At 52.9% G+C, this 18,186-nt stretch overlaps 6 protein-coding genes across 6 annotated transcripts; 4 read left to right on the top strand and 2 right to left on the bottom strand.

Moving 5' to 3' along the window:
- Window positions 1-981: 981 nt before the first annotated feature.
- On the bottom strand, window positions 982-3,258 carry N7459_001719 (Interphotoreceptor retinol-binding; the record flags this gene model as incomplete). The annotated part of the gene is made up of 6 exons (XM_056940904.1): window positions 982-1,485; window positions 1,550-2,405; window positions 2,452-2,578; window positions 2,635-2,889; window positions 2,946-3,080; window positions 3,132-3,258. The coding sequence occupies 6 exons, from the start codon at window positions 3,256-3,258 to the stop codon at window positions 982-984; spliced, it is 2,004 nt and encodes a 667-aa protein (XP_056805184.1).
- A 436-nt stretch (window positions 3,259-3,694) lies between these two features.
- Window positions 3,695-6,985, bottom strand: N7459_001718 (ssDNA endodeoxyribonuclease RAD1; the record flags this gene model as incomplete). The annotated part of the gene is made up of 8 exons (XM_056940903.1): window positions 3,695-4,603; window positions 4,657-5,749; window positions 5,803-6,279; window positions 6,332-6,383; window positions 6,434-6,504; window positions 6,554-6,641; window positions 6,701-6,878; window positions 6,938-6,985. The coding sequence occupies 8 exons, from the start codon at window positions 6,983-6,985 to the stop codon at window positions 3,695-3,697; spliced, it is 2,916 nt and encodes a 971-aa protein (XP_056805183.1).
- An 817-nt stretch (window positions 6,986-7,802) lies between these two features.
- On the top strand, window positions 7,803-9,215 carry N7459_001717 (uncharacterized protein; the record flags this gene model as incomplete). The annotated part of the gene is made up of 4 exons (XM_056940902.1): window positions 7,803-8,023; window positions 8,079-8,356; window positions 8,422-8,756; window positions 8,826-9,215. The coding sequence occupies 4 exons, from the start codon at window positions 7,803-7,805 to the stop codon at window positions 9,213-9,215; spliced, it is 1,224 nt and encodes a 407-aa protein (XP_056805182.1).
- Window positions 9,216-10,045: 830 nt separating this feature from the next.
- On the top strand, window positions 10,046-12,189 carry N7459_001716 (WASP family protein; the record flags this gene model as incomplete). Its single annotated transcript, XM_056940901.1, has 3 exons — window positions 10,046-10,255; window positions 10,319-12,101; window positions 12,158-12,189. The coding sequence occupies 3 exons, from the start codon at window positions 10,046-10,048 to the stop codon at window positions 12,187-12,189; spliced, it is 2,025 nt and encodes a 674-aa protein (XP_056805181.1).
- A 1,480-nt stretch (window positions 12,190-13,669) lies between these two features.
- N7459_001715 (F-box protein) lies at window positions 13,670-15,232 on the top strand (the record flags this gene model as incomplete). The annotated part of the gene is made up of 1 exon (XM_056940900.1): window positions 13,670-15,232. The coding sequence occupies one exon, from the start codon at window positions 13,670-13,672 to the stop codon at window positions 15,230-15,232; it is 1,563 nt and encodes a 520-aa protein (XP_056805180.1).
- A 369-nt stretch (window positions 15,233-15,601) lies between these two features.
- On the top strand, window positions 15,602-17,637 carry N7459_001714 (purple acid phosphatase family protein; the record flags this gene model as incomplete). Its single annotated transcript, XM_056940899.1, has 4 exons — window positions 15,602-15,951; window positions 16,022-16,714; window positions 16,768-17,208; window positions 17,268-17,637. The coding sequence occupies 4 exons, from the start codon at window positions 15,602-15,604 to the stop codon at window positions 17,635-17,637; spliced, it is 1,854 nt and encodes a 617-aa protein (XP_056805179.1).
- Between the last annotated feature and the right edge of the window lie 549 nt (window positions 17,638-18,186).

Here is an 18,186-nt window from a genome sequence, read left to right as displayed (position 1 = left end):
CTCCGCAGCCCCAATGGCACTCTGCAATGTTCCGCCAAAAACGCCCTCCTACACTGGTATCGTGGGTCCAGCACCGTGGCTCATTTGCTCATGATCCAGGCCTCTTTCTCGCCAGGCTTCTGGGTACCTGATCACCTGTTCATTCGTTCCTGAAAAGGTTAGGTTACAAGAGCACCTCAACCAGTCCACGACGCCACCCCCAATCCCAGCCCTGTATGAGGACGGGGGTATCTCTTCCCGGGCGCTACTGCGACAATATACCAGGGCATGAAGCCATCGACGACACGATTTTCGGGATTTGCATGTTGGCAGGTATGGGTTTCTGGAGTCGAATGTCTCCTACAGTTCCCTATTTGTCTTTGTAGAGTACCCGGGATCCTGCTACAGAGAAAAAAAGTGGTTGCAGGACGCATTATGAACCTGCGTCCTGCTTCCTTGCATTGCATTGCATGCTATGTGTCTTGCTCTGCTTAGCCTTGCTTTCCTTACCTTCCTTTCGAGTGATAGATTCATGAAAAAAGGCCATGAGAATTGAAAATACGTCAGTGTCGCCAGTGCTTGCATATAGATCTTGTACCGTGTAGTGTTCCATGACACATACTCCTGTTAATCCTCTGCCCCGTCAAAGATGCACGATAGAAACCGAACAGACCTCAGGAGCCATGTATAGTGGACTACCATGCGGTTGCATATATCTAGATATTGTGCCTGGCATAGAGAGATACAGAATATTCGCCGGATTCATATCTTAGTCAACAATATTGTGTACAGCGAGAAAGTGCAATGCCTGAAGCATTTGCTGAAAGGCACGCTCGATCTGCAATAGAGGGAAAGGCCAAGCTAGTGGCCAAAGATCTGAAACTGCCATCCTTGAGACAGCCAACAAGCAAATCACATCCCCCTATCGTGTTTGTACAGTTTCAGAGATTATCCACTCGCAGATTAGTTATTATGTATCCTACACGCAAAATGCAAGCACGATCAAGACGCATCCAAACTCCCATCCCCATTCGTAGACCCCTTCACACACGCACCCCCGCCAAACATCGCCTTCGCAGCAGCCTGCCACACAGTCTCCTGTTGAAGATAGTTCTCAAATGTGTAAAAGAGCCGACACTCGGCAGCTTCGTAGACGAACTGCAGCGGCGTCTGGCTATCATCCGGGTCATACTCGTTGCGCAGATTGAGGTTGCCGCTCCACGCGAACGACGAAGCCATACTCGGACTGGATTCGTTGAACTTCTTCCACTCGGATGGTGTCAGGAGGGGCGATGACGTATTTGCCGACTTTTGGATCAACTGGTTTGCTTGCTGGATGTACCCGTTGATATAGTTGATGCCCAGCGATTGACCTCCCTTGACGCCACCGACGCCTTGCATGGGGACTTCTGCGGGGCGGCCGCCGAAGGTGATGGTGCGCACACCTTGGCGTTTCATAAGCTTGACGAAGAAGGCACAGGTTGAGACGCAGTCACCATCCGTGACCTGGTGGGTGTTAGTTTCTGCCTTGGAGGTCAAGCACACTTCCAGAAAGAAAGCGAGTACTCACGATAGCGATGTTGTCTGCTGAAAAGAGAGATTTTGCCGGGCTCAACGGAATGCCTCCATAGCCATTGATGGGATAGACTTCGCTCGAGGAAGAGGAGAAATTGAAATTGGCGAGCAGGCTAGACGAAGAACTTCCCAGAACCTCGTGCGGCCCGTACAGGGCTTGCCAGGAACTAAATTTGCTCTTCTGGTCTGGTGTCACCATTTGCTTGTATGCATAGGGGTTGCTCGAGTCCAGCGTGGTATCGCGTGAGTACGCCTTGGTGAGGTATTTGGCGGCATCATGCGCTCTAAATCGCGTCGCCGTGTAAGGGAAGGAATCTGGGAAGAAGATTCGGAATAGATCAATCCCGATGGTCATGTATCCACCGGGATTGGCAGAAACATCAATAAGAATGTTTTTCTTGCCTGCGGTGGTGGCGTTCTGTAGGAAAGTAGTAGTTACCTGAACAACTTCCTGCGGGCTGGAAGAGAACGTCGGTAGAAAAATGATGCCTGTATCTTCCAGACCCGTGAGGTTCGAGAAGTAGCCCGCGATTGAATTATCAGAGTTACGCCAGGTGGTGTCAGGGAGCCCAGTCACCTCTGAGGCCTGCTCGGCACCAGCATCAGAGCTTGTAGCTGCAGACAGACTCTGGGGAAGACAGTTGACATCGTACAATTCGGTGCCGTTCTGATAGGAAAAGAATCTTTCCGTTGGAGAGGCAGTCTTCTCTACAGTCTGGGTAGTACCGTTGCTGTACTTAAGGGTGATTTGTGAGCCATCGGTCCAGTCAGTCGTGGATGCCCAGATACCATTGGGACCGGTGGCAGTATTGGTGACGCTGCGGGCCAATGCTGGAAATACTCGATTGTATCTTGCATTATTAGCAGGAGTTACGCTGCTTCGTAGAGTCAACATACTGGGCATCACGGTCTTGGAGAGATTGATTAGAAGCATATGATTCAAGGAACTTGGCTGCATCAGTGCCGTTGATAGAGACCAGAGGTGAGACGTTCTTTGAGCCAGATTGTTGGGCCTTTGCGTCGTCTATGATGAGTTAGACAAAAGGTAGTTCGCAACTGCTCCTGCAGATATGAACGCACTTAATGTGTACACTTGCGGCAGTGCAAGTCCATCTGTCGAGATGGAAACCAGGGGCAAGTCGATCTCAAAATTGAAGATAGACTGTGAGCACAGCTGAAAATTCAGATGGCCATCGTAGGCCGACCTGATCAAGTGGGACACATCCAGGTCCATTTCAAACTGACTGGAGTAGCTCTTGCTGCTGGCCTTGTCCAGGATGTGGTCAATACCCCCGAGAAGGTCGGTTGATGGCATCATATAGCCCGATGGAGGATCTACTGACAACTGTTATCGACGAATGTACCACGCCTAGAATGCTGGGATGTCATACTTTTCAGAATGTCAAGTGTTGACTGGAATTCGAGAATCTTGCGGACTTGGTTGAGGAAAGTGACGGCGCGATTGGAATCAAAAGGCATGGATATCAGGCATTGATACGCCAGATCGTGCGGCACTGAAGCGCTGGCTGTGACTGTTAGCGATCTTTTGTCTGCAGTATCCCCACGACAGGACATACTCTTGCTGTCATTCGCATCGGACACCAGTTTGCTGATCTGCGCACATGGCTCTACATCGCGGACAGTCTTGCTGGCCTCCACGGCGGCCACCAACGCGACCGGGACCAAAAAGATTGGAAAATGCATCACGACGTGACGGATAACGAACAGTGAAAGAGTCAGGGACAGCAGATCGCGATCGCACAATATGGGGATGATTCACTCTCAGGGGTCTCGGCAGACCCTGGTTGGGCTGGTTTGTTCCTTAATTTAGCTGATCTGCGCCAAGAGAGTTGGGTTGCGCAGTTTGAAATCCTGCGACTGGTGCAACAGCCCGGATGTCTCGGGCGTTGCTTGCGGATGTGTGGTGGAAGTGGAAATGGGAGATGCAAGGCATGCTTCAATGGCTCAATACTACAGTAGTCCGTTCGATCTGATCATTGAGTTGATCGGTGCGCTGTGTGACCTCAGTTGCCGTGGGCGACGAACTGTACAAGATGTACTGGGCTGATCTGGACTTCAATACATTGAAACAAGCCATGCGGGATTTCACGATGATAGTTCTAAGTAGATCCCTGGTCTCCTAATCAAAAACGCTTTTCCGGAAGAACCCAACAATCTTCCGGGCTGATTCCTTCCCAACCAGCGGATCGAGCTGCTCCACGTCCATATTGGCAATCTCGTGAAGGTCCTCCGTTTCGAGAATCAATCGGTCGACTACTTGGGGTGTCACCCCAGGAACAGCCCGCAGCATGTCCTGCGGCAGCAGATTGAATGTCCGGTGCTCAATCCCAGCTGCGGCCATCATATCACCAGGGTGTGAATCGGAAATGTCAATGTCCAGGCCCAGCTGAACAGCCCGGAGCGGATCGGGCTCTGCAGCGTTCTTTTTGAGCTCGGCAAAGATCTCGGCTGTCTGGTAGGGAGACGAGGACCAGATGATTTTGAGTCGCGGGAAGGCAAGAGTCAGAAGCACCAGTAAATGCTGGGCGGATTTGGGATTGGAAGGATTGGCGAGCGCGCTACTACTCGATATGGTCGCTGCTCCGGTAGAGGAAAAGCCGTAGTCGGTCAGGAAGGTTGTGTTAGTCGAAGCGGAGGCAAAGGCATCAAACGTAAATGACTTGTTCTGATCAAACTCGATCAACAAGAGAGGGTTCTTGTAGTGCTGAAGCATTGTCTCGGCTTGGTTGTAGAGACGGCCATTACGAAGAGAGGAAATCAGGTCACGAACGGACTTTCGTTCCACGCAGATATCTGGCGTGAGGATGTAGTCGCCCACGGTCAGTTGGCAGGGAATCACAATCATATTGTTGCCATGCAAAAGCGAAGGAAGAGCACTTCGGAATTCTCGCACGTCGACCACCACTCGCGGAGGGGCCGCGGTTGCTGCTAGTCGTCCTCCTCCAGCGATACGAGTATTGACTGTGCGCAGGAACTGCTCTTGCGGGTCCTCGGAGCTCTTATCATGCGTCAAAGTGACCGCCATATTCTGGAAACGAGGTTAGACAATAATAACACTTGAACGCCATTGTCGGAACTTACCCCCTTCTCCTTGATCAGTTTTGTGAAGGAATCTTTCTCTCGCCGCACTGCGCTCAAATACCGTTGCTCTTCAACGGATCCACCATAGTAGACAAAGTACACCTTCACATTCCGTCCTGAGTGGGAGCTGCGATAGACTTCCACTCGGCGAATGAATGCGGCATCTGGTTCGTACATGATGATGTACCGTGGTCGTACCTCCTCCAAGATGTGCTCATCCATATCACCATCATATGAGTGTATCATGACCAAGTCGTTCATGTCGTAAAGTTCGTAATAGTCCTCCATGTCCTCGAGATCGTCGACGACGATCTCCTCCTTCTGTGTTTCCTCGGTCTCTGTGGGTTGGATCTCGCTGAGGAGGCTGTCAACTTGGCCAGGTAGCTCAACTTCATTCTGAACACTGCTGTTTGGGACGCGCCCAGAGGCGGAGGTGACAGCGCCCCCACCACGTACCCGCCGACGTTTGTTGGGAGGAGGTCTTCCAAGTTGCTGGGTTTGGGCTGATGAATCTGTAGGCTTTCCAGCCCTATCGTCTTCGCCAGCCTGAGAGAGGTTTCTGTTGACATTGGACAAGGATCGTTTCCAATTGAGGTAGTCCCGCAATCGACGTCGCATCATCACGTCTGCAGTGGATCCGTCCTCAATTTCTTCGCCCTCATCTTTTGCGGTCGGTATGTGTCCAACCTTAGCATGCATAGTACCGATGTATTCCCGAAGCTGGCGGCATATTCGTTGATCACTGCACATGATTAGTATTGTGTTGTGGGATTCATCTGCGCTTGTGGGGTGAAGATAAGCGTCATGTTCGATTTCCGCAAGAACCTCTGCTAGCACATTCCACTTGGGAAGAGGTTCAAGGACGGGCTGCAAGTCGGCGGAAAATGTGGTAGACGTTGATGGACGGGACAAATCATTGTTTAATTTGCCCTGGTAGACTCTCGCTCGGGCGGTTTGAAAGAGAACATGCGCGGCATCAAGGAAGAGCCAAGGGGAGTAGTTATGTTTGTTGGAACCAGGAGGTGGTGAGTGAGCTGCAACTATCGTATCCAGATACTTGACAAATGACACCGCGTCGTAAGTAAGCAAAGCACTGCATGTTTGGTCAGTAATATCCCATTTCGAAGCCTGATGCGGAAGACACACTGAAGAATGGCACGAAGATCGGATAGATCACTGACGATCTGTCTTGTCCTATAGCTCACGCGATGCCAAATGGGATCCAATTGTCGCCTAATCGAAACATCAAAGTTTCTGTGCAAGGCACTGTCTAGCGTCCATTCTTCCATGTCGAGCCCGGTATTGGCTTTTCGAAGCTCCGTGACGCTGATCTCCACGCATTCGAGAACGGCATTTTGAATCTCCCTCATTTTGGCACTCATTGGCACTTCCAGTTCGATGACTTCTGCCTTGCGGTCTCCTTCCAAGGCCTCAGCCACAGCAATGTGGAACCTGGGCCATAGCGATGCTTTGCGCAGGAAGAGATTGCGCAGCATATTTGCAAGCGGGGCGAAGCCGGTTGTAAAGGGCTCGGGCGAGTCCGAAAATGCTTTCAAGAAGCCGCGCTTATTTGCTTGCCGATATATGCGGACGATGAATGCCTCTAGAGATGTCGCAACCACTCTAAAATAGAAGTCAGATAGACGCAGGAGATCCGAATCAGGCTTCCTCGTACTTATCGGCGTGCAAGATAATCATGCCCGTGACCTTTTCAGGATTGAGGAGCTCTGTACTTTCCGTTAGCTTCTATTGCAATGAACATAAAGGTCCCACACACTTGACAGTAAATCCACGACCAGAATCCTGGATGTTACACTCAGAATGCCACCTTCTGCGTATATTCGCTCCCTAGTGTACGGTCAGAGCAGTCATACTCGACATGGGACGCGAGACGCACCGCATGGACACCGTTGCTTTCTCTGTATTGATCACCTTCAATCCCCTGGCAAGCGGAGACTTGCTGATTGCATAATGCTCCGCCAACGCTATATACCCAGTCTGTGAGCATGCGGACAGCGTACGAGCGGAAACCGAGCCAGCGCACCCTCTCCGATCCATTCATTTTCCCGCTCATCGGCGCCTACCACCAGAACCAAGTTATTCCCTGCCGCATCGTAAAAGTGAAGGAGATTCGTTATGAGGTGTAGCAGCCCCAGACCGCGGGCAAGCACGACCAACTCATCCTCCGCGCGTAGTTCGGTGAAGATGTCCTGCTGGTATTGCTGGATGCGGGGCTTGTCAGCGGCGAGGTTCATCAGTGACTGAGCACTTGAGCGCTTACCAGAGGCAGCGACAGCTTCACTGGTGCATTGGTCCGTTCCGGAGGCATGGGGGGGGGGGGGGGGGGGCCCGTCTTGACGCGTTGAGTGAGCGAAGAGTCAGCCCAGCCAAGTCGTCGCGACGTCACGTGTCTATGATGTAATGCGTCGACTATAACTAACTAAATAACTAGTTAACTAAGGTGACTTATGTAGTTAGTCATTGATTGTAGGATGCAAAAGCGAAGCGATGGAAAAACATCGAGGATTAGAAGTCAATAGGGAGTGCAGCCAGGTTTTAGATATGATTCGCCAAGTAACCAAGTCATGCATTCGGGATTTTCGTGTGGCTTCCCACGAGGTTGCTAATGCGGGCCATAGATCAGATGCCTAGGTACGCTCTATCTAGCAGATTTCCTCCCGCAGGTGAGGACTTTCCCTTTTGAGCTCAGATCAGCCTCAGTGAGTGTCCATCCCTGCTCACTGATGGATCTCTGAGTACTTTAAACTGGGTCTCTATTGAGCACCTACAATGGATTCATCGACAAACGCTTTCATCCCCAGCTTGTAGCTTGGGAAGAAAGAACCTCCACCAAAGCGCTTACGTAAAGCGCCCCAGCACCCAAGCGCCTACTTTCGAAAGGTACTGGCCAAATGAAGATTGTCCTTTTCCCCCGGGCCCCAATCGTGGTTACAATAGCTGCCTAGATTTATATTAGGCACAGAGACACTGATCATGATCATGTGGAAAATTATATTTTGAATATGAACCGGGTTGTGCGAACTTCCTGGGGTCTCTGGGCCCCTTCCTTTCGCCGCACCCTTCGCCCTCAGGACAAATTCTCAACATTGTGCTACACGCCGGGAAGTGTATCCTATCGAACAGTTATGCTTTCTTCAACATGGAAGTCTGCCCCACGAGTATTTCCGACCTCGGGGTTCGAATCTCTTGACCCATCCCTCCAGATCGAGGAAGAAACATTACCGACCTATTCCCCCGAGAAATATTACCCAGTTCGACAAGGGGAGATCTTCAACGACAGATACCAAGTACTGGCCAAATTAGGTTATGGAGTGACGTCGACTGTATGGTTTGCCAGCGACTTGGTGTAAGTCCAATGCGTCTTGATTGTATTCATCTGATTCTGAACCCCAACGATCCAGTGATTCCACACACGTCGTCTTGAAGATATATACCTTGGGCCAAGCAAGAGAACATGAATTGAACATCTACAACCACTTTGACTCTGTGGAAACACATCATCCTGGTAGGAAATTCATTCGGAAAATGCTTGGTCACTTCTTCGTGGATGGGCCCCATGGCCGCCACATCTGTCTCGTCCATGAGCCTTTGGGGATGAATGCAACAGAGCTGTTGGAATACATCCCTGGACGCATCATGACCCTTGAGGATATGAAACCTGCCATCCGCCAACTCCTTGGTGTGTTGGACTTTCTCCATTCCGTGGCTGGTGTCATTCATACTGGTACTACACTCCCTTTCCAGCAGCAGTATGTGATGATGTAGCTTATTTGGCAACAGATATCCAATTGAAAAATCTCCTTCTACCTACACCCCCATCTCAGATACTATCTGATTTCGAAGCATCTGAAATCAGCAGGCCCACTGCCCGGAAAAGCCTGGAAGACCGAACAATCTATATCACCTCGCGCTTTCCAATGGGAGATGGGGGGCTCCCTCTTCTAAGCGATTTTGGAGAAGCTCGATTTGCTGATGAGGAACTCAAGGGAAATATTATGCCAGACTATTATCGCGCGCCTGAAGTCATCTTGAAATCCAACTGGGATTCTAAAGTAGACATTTGGAGTGTTGCTATGGTTGTAAGTTCCTCTATATTTCACCCAACTCATCCTGGTTGAAACGTAGTCAAGACTCATGATGTTTCGAAGGCATGGGATATTGTCAGTCATCATACCATCATTAAAGGTGACAGTAGAGATGGCATCTTCGATGATGGAGCCCACATTGCAGAACTAGTGGCCCTGCTTGGTCCTCCCTCACCCGAGTTCCTTGCCAAACAGCAGATGGGCTGGGTCTTTTGGGATGAATCTGGCAAATGGAAAGACCTGATCCCTATTCCCGACCGATCTCTAGAGAAGCTAGCGACCGAAATCCAGGGCGAGGATATAGAAGGGTTTCTCCGGTGGTTACGATTGGCCTTGCAATGGAATTCCGAGGACCGTCCGACAGCTTTGGAGCTCCTGACCGACCCATGGCTGATGAAGGGACTTAATATTGGGAGGAAGCACGTTGAAAAGCCCGACGGTTCTCAGAGATAACTGCCTCGTGAGCATATTGGTCTCGACCATACGATCTTCTAACTCGACTCACTTGAAACCATGCTTCAGTCATCAAATCTAGGTCTTGTACTTCGTATAGATCCACAGCCTCTAGTTAGTTAACTATGTAGTTATTCATTGGTTGGGTCCCAGTCCGTGACTAAGTGGGCTAATGGGCACGGTGAAGTGGGCAATCCAGATCAATCAAACAGCCAGTGGAGTCTAATTGCATGCTATGGGGCTAGCATATTCCATTTGAATAATTTTATTCAGGTGATGTAGGTAGGCTTTCTGATATCTGGGTAGTAAGTGATACCGGACATGGTGTCCACTAACATCCTAGGCCCAGCAGTTCCGAATCCCCCTTTGCTATGAGCCTTGGGAGATATGAGCGCAATAATCATATCAAAATTTATAACAGATCACTGAAATAGCCAATTTCTACCCCGGTTGCACTGGGCTCCTTGCATAGTACATCGGAGATACCACGTGCCCCATTGCGCCGACGCGCCCAAGCCAAGTACTGCGAGCGTACTCCCACCCCGCCAACGTCTCCCCAGCTCACCTTCTCTCTCCCACAAGGCAACCGCCGGTCGGCTCCTTTCCAATCCCTCCCCTCGATCAGCTTCTTTGGGGATTTCCCTCTCAAGTCGATCCTCGTCACCGGAACGAACCCCGTCCTCTGCCCCTATCCTATCAGTCGGTGTACTGGGGCCATTCTTTCCACCCGCTGCACCGCCCGGGCTGGGATGCGCCCTCCGCCGACCTAACACCATTCGTTCCGTCACCATCCTCCGTCGCCGACAACTTTGGGCTCACGTTGATTCGTCATGCCCTCGATACTCAGCGATGCCGACAAGGAAACTGTCAAGCGGAATGTCCCCAAACCCGCCAACAAGATCCTTGCGGTAGCTGTCGCACGACTCTACGTCGCCCACCCAGATCCCTCGAGATGGACATACACTGGCTTGCAGGGTGCGGCAGTTCTTTGCAACGACCTGGTGGGACGCACCTTTTGGCTGAAAATGGTCGACGTCTCGGTACGTTCCCGAGCTTTCCGGAGATAAGAACTGACTGGGCTGACGTCGCGGTGGTTGTTGAAGCCTGGTGGGAAGGGCGTAATCTGGGACCAGGAAATCTACGATAACTTTGCATACAACCAGGACCGCACCTTTTTCCATACTTTCGAGCTCGAAGAATGTCCTGCCGGCCTATCCTTCGCCGACGAGAAGGAGGCGAAGACGTTCATCAAGAAGGTGCAGGAACGTGAGAAGCACGCGAGCAAGGAGACCTCCAAGACTCCATTCGCGTCCACCAGAGGACAAGGCCCAGCTCCCGTCGCCAACGGAAAAGGCCCAGGGAGATCACTATTTGGCAGTTTGTTGCACCGTTCAAGCCCCAGCCCAAGTGCAGCGCCGCCCTCGGCTCCTGCGCCGTCAATACCTGTCGCGCCACCCCCGTCGCAGCCTCCCAGCTTACCACCGGCCAAGGCAGAGCTGCCCTTTGACACAAGTGATCCATCATGGAAAGGACTGTTGGACGAGCTCAAGGACATGGGCATCACAGAGGATCAAATCGCAGAGAATTCCGAGTTTATCAAGGCGTGGATCGAGCAAAAACAGGCAGCGGAAGCTGCTGCTGCCCCTCCTGAGAATCATCAGAAGCCAAGGGCTCCGCCGCCACCACCACCCGCTCCAAAGGCGGCCACTATCAGCCCTCAGGTCACAGGAAGCAGCTCGGGAAGCCGCCGTGGTCCTCCACCCCCGCCCCCAGCACGGAAGACTCGTACGGAGACGGCAGAGGAGCCAATCTCTCCGCCGCCCCGTGAGCCGTCCCCGCCGGTTCGAAGGTTCCACGCGCCACCTCCGATTGTAGATGCGGGCAAGTTTGCTGAACCAGCTGGCCCTGCGCCTCCGAGACGACCCCGAGCAACTTCCAATGTCAATGCTGGTCCTCCGCCACCACCACGGCCGCCGAAAACGCCGATGGAAGACAGCCAACCCAGTGAGCATCGATTCGGAGTGCCACCGCCTTTTGCGGGAGAGCGTAAGGTCTCTGGCCCGCCTGCACCCCCAAGTCGTAGTCCTGCTCCGCCAGGTCCTCCGCCTCCGCCTCCTCGTGCAGATGGCCCGGCACCACCGCCTCAATTACCCCCCAAAGTCCCCAATACCAGTACTCTGACGGGCCCTCCGCCCCCTCCGCCCCGGGGACCTGCTTCTCCACCTCCGGCACCGGCTCCTCGTCCCACTCCTGTACCATCCACCCCCGCGGCTCCTCCGCCTCCGCCTCCAAGAGTGCCAAGCTCGCCTCCGCCAGTATTGGGTTCTGCTGCGCCTGGAGGCCCTCCGCCTCCGCCCCCGGCTCGCCCTTTAGTCCCCCCGCCGCCTCCTGGAGCGGGCTCTGCAGCTCCTGGCGGGCCTCCACCCCCACCTCCGAGCATCAGCGCACCCGGTGGGCTTCCGCCGCCGCCGCCTCCCCCTCCCCCTGGTGCAGGAGGTGCTGCCCCTGGTGGTCCACCCCCGCCACCTCCCCCTGGAGCAAGTTCTGGCCCACCTGGCGGTCTCCCGCCTCCTCCCCCACCGCCTGGAGGTGCAGGAGGTCCTCCGCCACCCCCGCCTACTGGTGGTGCCCCCCCATCATTGCCTAAGAGTAGTGGTGGACGAGATGATCTCCTGGCAGCTATTCGCGCTTCAGGTGGTCAATCTGGAGGAGGCCTGCGGAAGGTCAAAGAATCTGAAAAGAAGGACCGAAGCGCTGCCATGGTTCCTGGAGGTGCGAATGAGTCATCCGCTGCAGCATCTAGTGGAGGTGGTGCTGCACAAGGGGGGCTGGCCGGTGCCTTGCAGGATGCGTTGAAACAGAGGAAGCAGAGGGTCAGCGGAAGTGGTGAGTCCTTTCTTTTCTTCTTTGGACGACTCCTCTGATACTAACTTGTGTTCCAGATGACGAGAAGGAAGATGATGACGATTGGTGAAAGGTCATCTCTCTTTGCAGGACAGTTCTATTTGTTTATGATACCAACAGGTCTTTGTGGGCATGTTCGGCGAGCACTGGGCATTGGTTTTTGATCTTGTAGCGACTTGCTCAAAAGTTCGTGTTCGGATGCCTATAAGGGGGCATTGCGCTTTGTATATACTTTGCAGTGGTAAATGCAGTGGAAGAGCCAAATGCCATATAAAGGAATCTTGCATGACCGTCCTTTGTGTGCGGCGAAGACACCGTGGTATGACTTGGTCTGTATGTTTCAGAGCCAATGGGAATTGCGGCAATCCTTGGGGAGGCGATGAAACCATACGAGAATTAAGTGAACCTAGCTCCTCCGTGGTTGCTCTCTGGTCAAGAAAGGGGCCGGGTGATGATTGCAATAGCACCATTCTTCCTAACCAGGCCGACAACCTTCGACCTTTCTTCTAAGGCAATCATCCAACTATATACCATCTTCCGGCCAAAACAACAGAAGCTACAATACTTCAAGGCTGCCTTGATAGACTAGTCCAAGTTCACCAGGACGCAAGAAATACAACATGGCCATCATCCAGCAGACACACAAGCTGCCACCCTTTCACCATATTTCTATGGGCCACTCTTTAGATGATATCGAAAATCTGTGTCCTCTAGATAACCGAAATGATTCCCATGATTCTCACCATGGACTTGGCATACTCGGGTTGCTGCCTCCAGAGATCACTCATATGGTGTTGTTGCAGCTCAACATGCAGACGTGAAGTGATTTCGGGCGAGTCATAGACGAGCAAGGCTACTCGTCGAGGCAATCCCCCAATATCGCTGGATCATCGAGCACGCTCCAGCCTCGATACGCGGGAGTCTCAGCATTGGATGTGCATCTTCGTTTTCCTGTGTCGAACTCTACAGGGAACTATATGCACATCCAGATGCTACAACCTACCGGATATTTATACCTGATTACATGCCAGCGTGTCTGTTTCCCATGTTTCACTGGACACTCGCCCTGCCAACCGCTTCTCCCAGAGGAAGCAATGCGGCCACTCGGACTTGGTCGTGAACTACTTTCTATGAGGAGTGTCCCCGGGGTCTGTTCTACCAAGGAGATCGAATGCCCTCAGTTATCACCTTGATCGAACATATTGCTGCCTTGAATGGATCTCTTGCCGCGCTGAAGAAATACAAGACAGATGACTCAGCATACATTGGTCCATAGCATTTTATTCATGAAGTCCGATTTTTTGATCATTGGTTGGAATAATTTCGAAGATGGAAATGATTCATATTTCTTGCTATGAGAACCAGGCTCCAATAGTACCATGAGTCATTTGTCCACTCGCTCCATGTGAGGCTGTGCGTGAGGCTGTAGATCAGGATTCACATTTGCCATCCAAGCCACACCTCACCCTCACGAATCTCGTTTTATTTAGCCTGGCAACTCCCCTTCCAATTCCACAAATCTAGAATATCTGTTTTAAAAATAATCTAGAATGGCGCCTGTCACCCTGGACACGTTACCATCGGAGATTCAATGTGCCATCTTTCGTCTTTTGGACCCGCCGGGGCTCATCTCAACGAGCCAAACCTGTTCGCGGTTCCGAAAGATAATCAGTCCAAGCCGACTCCATTTCCTGGAAAGACTGCTCGTCCTTGAGTGCCAAGAGAAGGAGGGCGGCGTGACGCCAATCTTTAGTGCACGAACCAGTCGGTTCGACCCGGACTGGAGCAGCGCAGAATGGGAGGCGATGCGCTGGGCGTGCACGGGGTGTCTTCGCCTTCTCCCTCATACAGCCTTTGACAATCACTCTCTCCTTCGACTTCGCTACCGCAAGCCCATTCCCGGCTCGCCAGCGGCCGATCTACACACGAGCTGGGAGCCAACCCGCAGAGGCGTTCCATGGCCCTCCCGGCACCGGCGCCGCCAGGAGCCATTTGAACGAACTGCCGAGGAAAAGAAGATTCGGAGAAGATATGGCATCGCCGTCTCGTACAGCTGGAACCGACCCAGGTACCTCGACGCGCCGGACAACAAACTGACCGATTTCCAAGAACTCGGCATGGAAGCCTTCGCAGGCATGACCCACCGAGAGTACGTCGAACTCGAGGACGCAGAATGGAAGCACAAGATGGACAGTGAAGCACGCGCGATTGAGCTGGAGCGCTGTGGCTTCAAGCGTCGTCTACGCAGATGCAACGAATGCCGCTACCAGCGCGGCGAGATCCAGTCTCGAATCGACTCGGTCGCAGGCACGCCCAAGGTCCCGATCGCGCGCGGCCGACAACTCAACGTTGCTACCGCGGTGGATCGCTATTTTCCCGGCATCTCCGACGTCCTGGAGCATCAGCGACCGGCAGGCAATCCGCCGATGTTCCGAGTCTACTGCGTGGATGATCATGATAAATTGTGGACTACGTATATGGTCCGGTGTCCGCGGTGTGCGACGTGGCAGGCGAACCGGGCGTTTTGCTTTGGAGGTGCCGCTCCGCAATGGGTGCCAATGCCACACGAAGAGACTTTCCTGGCCGGACTCGAAGAGCCGGACTACGCACGCATCACGGGCTCGGTGATGGACGGGCTGCGGTGTAATCACTGCTACGTGCAGGACCACGGCCGGGAGCAGTTCGGCAAGAAGTTTGTTCAATGGGTGAAATTCATTGTTGCCCAGCAAAGAGACCGGCTGGAGAGCCACTTGGGATTCGGATGGAGACCGATCCTCAATGCCAGCAGGACATGCCCGCAGCAATGGCAGCGCGAGGTCGCCGACATTGTCAGTGGCCCGCGGGATATTGCGCAGCGGGAACGCAGCGGATCCCACGATGGCTTGACCGATGCCGATATTGCGCTGTATCATGAGCGATACCATCAATGGATGGAGCTACGGGGACAGATGTTGAAACAGGGCAAGGCTGGCTGGATCAACGAGGACAGCTGGGTCGGGACCTGGACACACGAGTATGAGACGATGGAAGCTCACTGGTTGTGGCTGAAAGGTATCGAGGCCGAGGTGGATGGGAAAGTCGAGGCTCTCGTCGATTGGGTGTTGACTCGGTAAAGACATCAGCCAATGATGCCAGACGCATTCCCGATGTCAATCAACCAGGACCATCAAGCTATATCAAGCCAATTCAGACTATTGGGTCGACGGCTGCAGCCGCTCGAGCCAATCAACACGGGGCTTGTCGTCCATGTGGTGCCGCGTGGGACGCGAGCTTAACTGTTTTATTCTCGCGCGCTTCCAATCAGCCGAGATTCCCTCTACACGTGTGGAAGTACACTGCATGCTGCCTGCAGCAATGTTGCAATGTTGCGAGTGCAGACACGACACTTCGGCACGCGAGGGCAAGAATGCCAGAGATAAAAAGGCCCGTCGCGCACCCTCGGGGCGCTGCGACACGGCCTCAATCATTGTTTACCTTGCACCATGAAGGCCACCACCGCCTCCGCCTTGCTGGCGCTCTCCGCCGCTGTCTATGGTCGACCGGCTGTCGATACTCGCTTTCCCTACGCTGGGCCGGCGGTCCCCGTCGGCGATTGGGTCGACTCGACCATCAATGGCAACGGCCAGGGCTTCCCTCGACTAGTTGAGCCGCCCGCGGTCAAGCCGGCCTCGTCGCACCCGGCCAACAACGTGAACGTGATCTCCCTGTCCTACCTGCCGGATGGCATCCACGTTCACTATCAGACACCCTTCGGCCTGGGAACCGTGCCTTCGGTCAAGTGGGGGACCAGTTCGAGCAAACTCGATCGCCAGGCTCGTGGTTATACTCATACGTGAGCGACCTCTAAATCGCCCAATCGAAGCCTGCGGAGGTGGAACAGTCTGGAACTAACGGCTTTGCAGCTATGACCGTACCCCGTCGTGTTCCCAGGTCAAAGCCATCACCCAATGCAGCCAGTACTTCCACGAGGTCTCCCTGGATAAGCTCGAGCCCGGGAAGACATACTACTACCAGATTCCCGCCGCCAATGGCACGACTGAGTCCGAAGTCTTGAGCTTCACGACAGCCCGCAAGGCTGGTGACCCTACCGAGTTCAGCGTTGCAGTCCTGAATGACATGGGCTACACTAACGCCAAGGGCACCCACAAGTACCTCAGTAAGGCTGCGGATGAGGGCACCGCATTTGCGTGGCATGGCGGTGACATCAGTTACGCTGATGACTGGTACTCCGGCATCTTGCCCTGTGCCGACGACTGGCCCGTCTGCTATAACGGCACCAGCAGCTCTCTCCCCGGTGGCGTGATCACCGAGGAATATAAGAAACCTCTTCCCAAAGGGGAGATCCCGGACCAAGGCGGTCCGATGGGTGGTGACATGAGCGTTCTGTACGAGTCCAACTGGGATCTCTGGCAACAGTGGGTCGGCAATGTTACCAAGAAGATCCCGTACATGGTTCTGCCTGGGAATCACGAGGCCGCCTGTGCCGAATTTGACGGCCCTGGCAATGTCCTGACGGCCTACTTGAACGACAATATCTCTAACGGCACTGCCAAGGCGGATGGCCTCACATACTACAGCTGCCCTCCGTCTCAGCGGTAAGACCGCCGACCTTTAAATCCAGTAACCAATTGTTAATTCATGTTTATAGCAACTTTACTGCTTTCCAGCACCGCTTCCGCATGCCTGGCGCTGAGACTGGCGGTGTTGGTAACTTCTGGTACTCCTTCGACTATGGTCTTGCTCACTTTGTCTCTATCGACGGCGAGACCGACTACGCCAACAGTCCAGAGTGGTCCTTTGCTGAGGATGTTTCCGGAGATGAGACTCATCCGAAGGAGTCCGAGACTTTTATCACTGACAGTGGTCCCTTCGGCGAGGTCAAGGGCAGCGTGAAGGATACCCAATCCTACGAGCAGTACCGGTGGCTCAAGAAGGACCTGGCCAGCGTGGACCGCACCAAGACCCCTTGGGTGATTGTCATGAGCCATCGTCCCATGTACAGCTCGGCCTACTCTTCCTATCAGCTCCACATCCGCGAGGCATTCGAGGCACTCATGCTTCAGTACGGCGTCGACGCCTATATTTCCGGGTAAGTCAAAGGTTTCCCCACAGTATCATTCCAAGCGACTGCCTACTGACAAAACGTAGTCACATTCACTGGTATGAGCGCCTCTTCCCTCTTGGCCGAAACGGCACTATCGACACCGGCTCCATAATCAACAACAACACCTACCGCACCAACGCGGGTAAATCCATGACCCACATCATTAACGGCATGGCCGGCAACATAGAAAGCCACAGCGAGTTCAGCAGCGGCCAGGGCCTGACCAATATCACTGCCGTGCTGAACAAGAAGGAGTATGGCTTCAGCAAGTTGACCGTTGTCAACTCGACGGCCCTGAAGTGGGAATACGTCCGTGGCGACGATGGGTCGAATGGTGACTCGCTTTGGCTGCTGAAACCCGGTGCTTCTAGTCACAAGGGCCGTGCCCAGAAGCCGCGTGCTGCTGTTTTCTAGATTAGATGTGAATTTTAATCATGCTATAGGCGGGTGATGCTGATGAGTATAAAGATGAAAATAATTAGGTCATTATTAAATGGACCCTCTAGCTATTCGGACAACCCCCCTTGCTACCTACGGTATACGATATTGGACTCTATTGAAATGAAAGCATTCCCTTAGTCTAGATATGTGTCAAGCCCTCCTTCTCCCTATCTATAATAGGCGTATCTACCTAGATAGTAATATAGCTATTGGTAAAATGAGATGTGTGTATCGATATTACATAAAATTATATCATTGAATTATATGAGAAATTTTGAGATCCCTTCGACGCGGATAGTGTGTGTGTACTAATATTCTAATATGGACTAAGCCCTGGTTGTAACAGTGCCCATTCCGACTGTCCATATTGTCATAAGAGGGGGGTCCTTTTGATGAATCCCACGATGCCCATAACTTCAAGCACTGCCTTCTATTTTGAAGTGATCAAGCCAAGTGACGCAACAATGAGTAGGCTATTGGAAAGAAATCGGTAAACTCCTTTTGGATGACATATGCAGGTCT

This window comes from Penicillium hispanicum, assembly GCF_028827665.1.
Source record: "Penicillium hispanicum strain IBT 35686 chromosome Unknown utg000001l_segment0_segment0, whole genome shotgun sequence".
Taxonomy (NCBI): Eukaryota; Fungi; Ascomycota; class Eurotiomycetes; order Eurotiales; family Aspergillaceae; genus Penicillium; species Penicillium hispanicum.
Note: the sequence above shows the minus strand (reverse complement) of the source record. Positions and strands in the feature narration are given on the sequence as shown.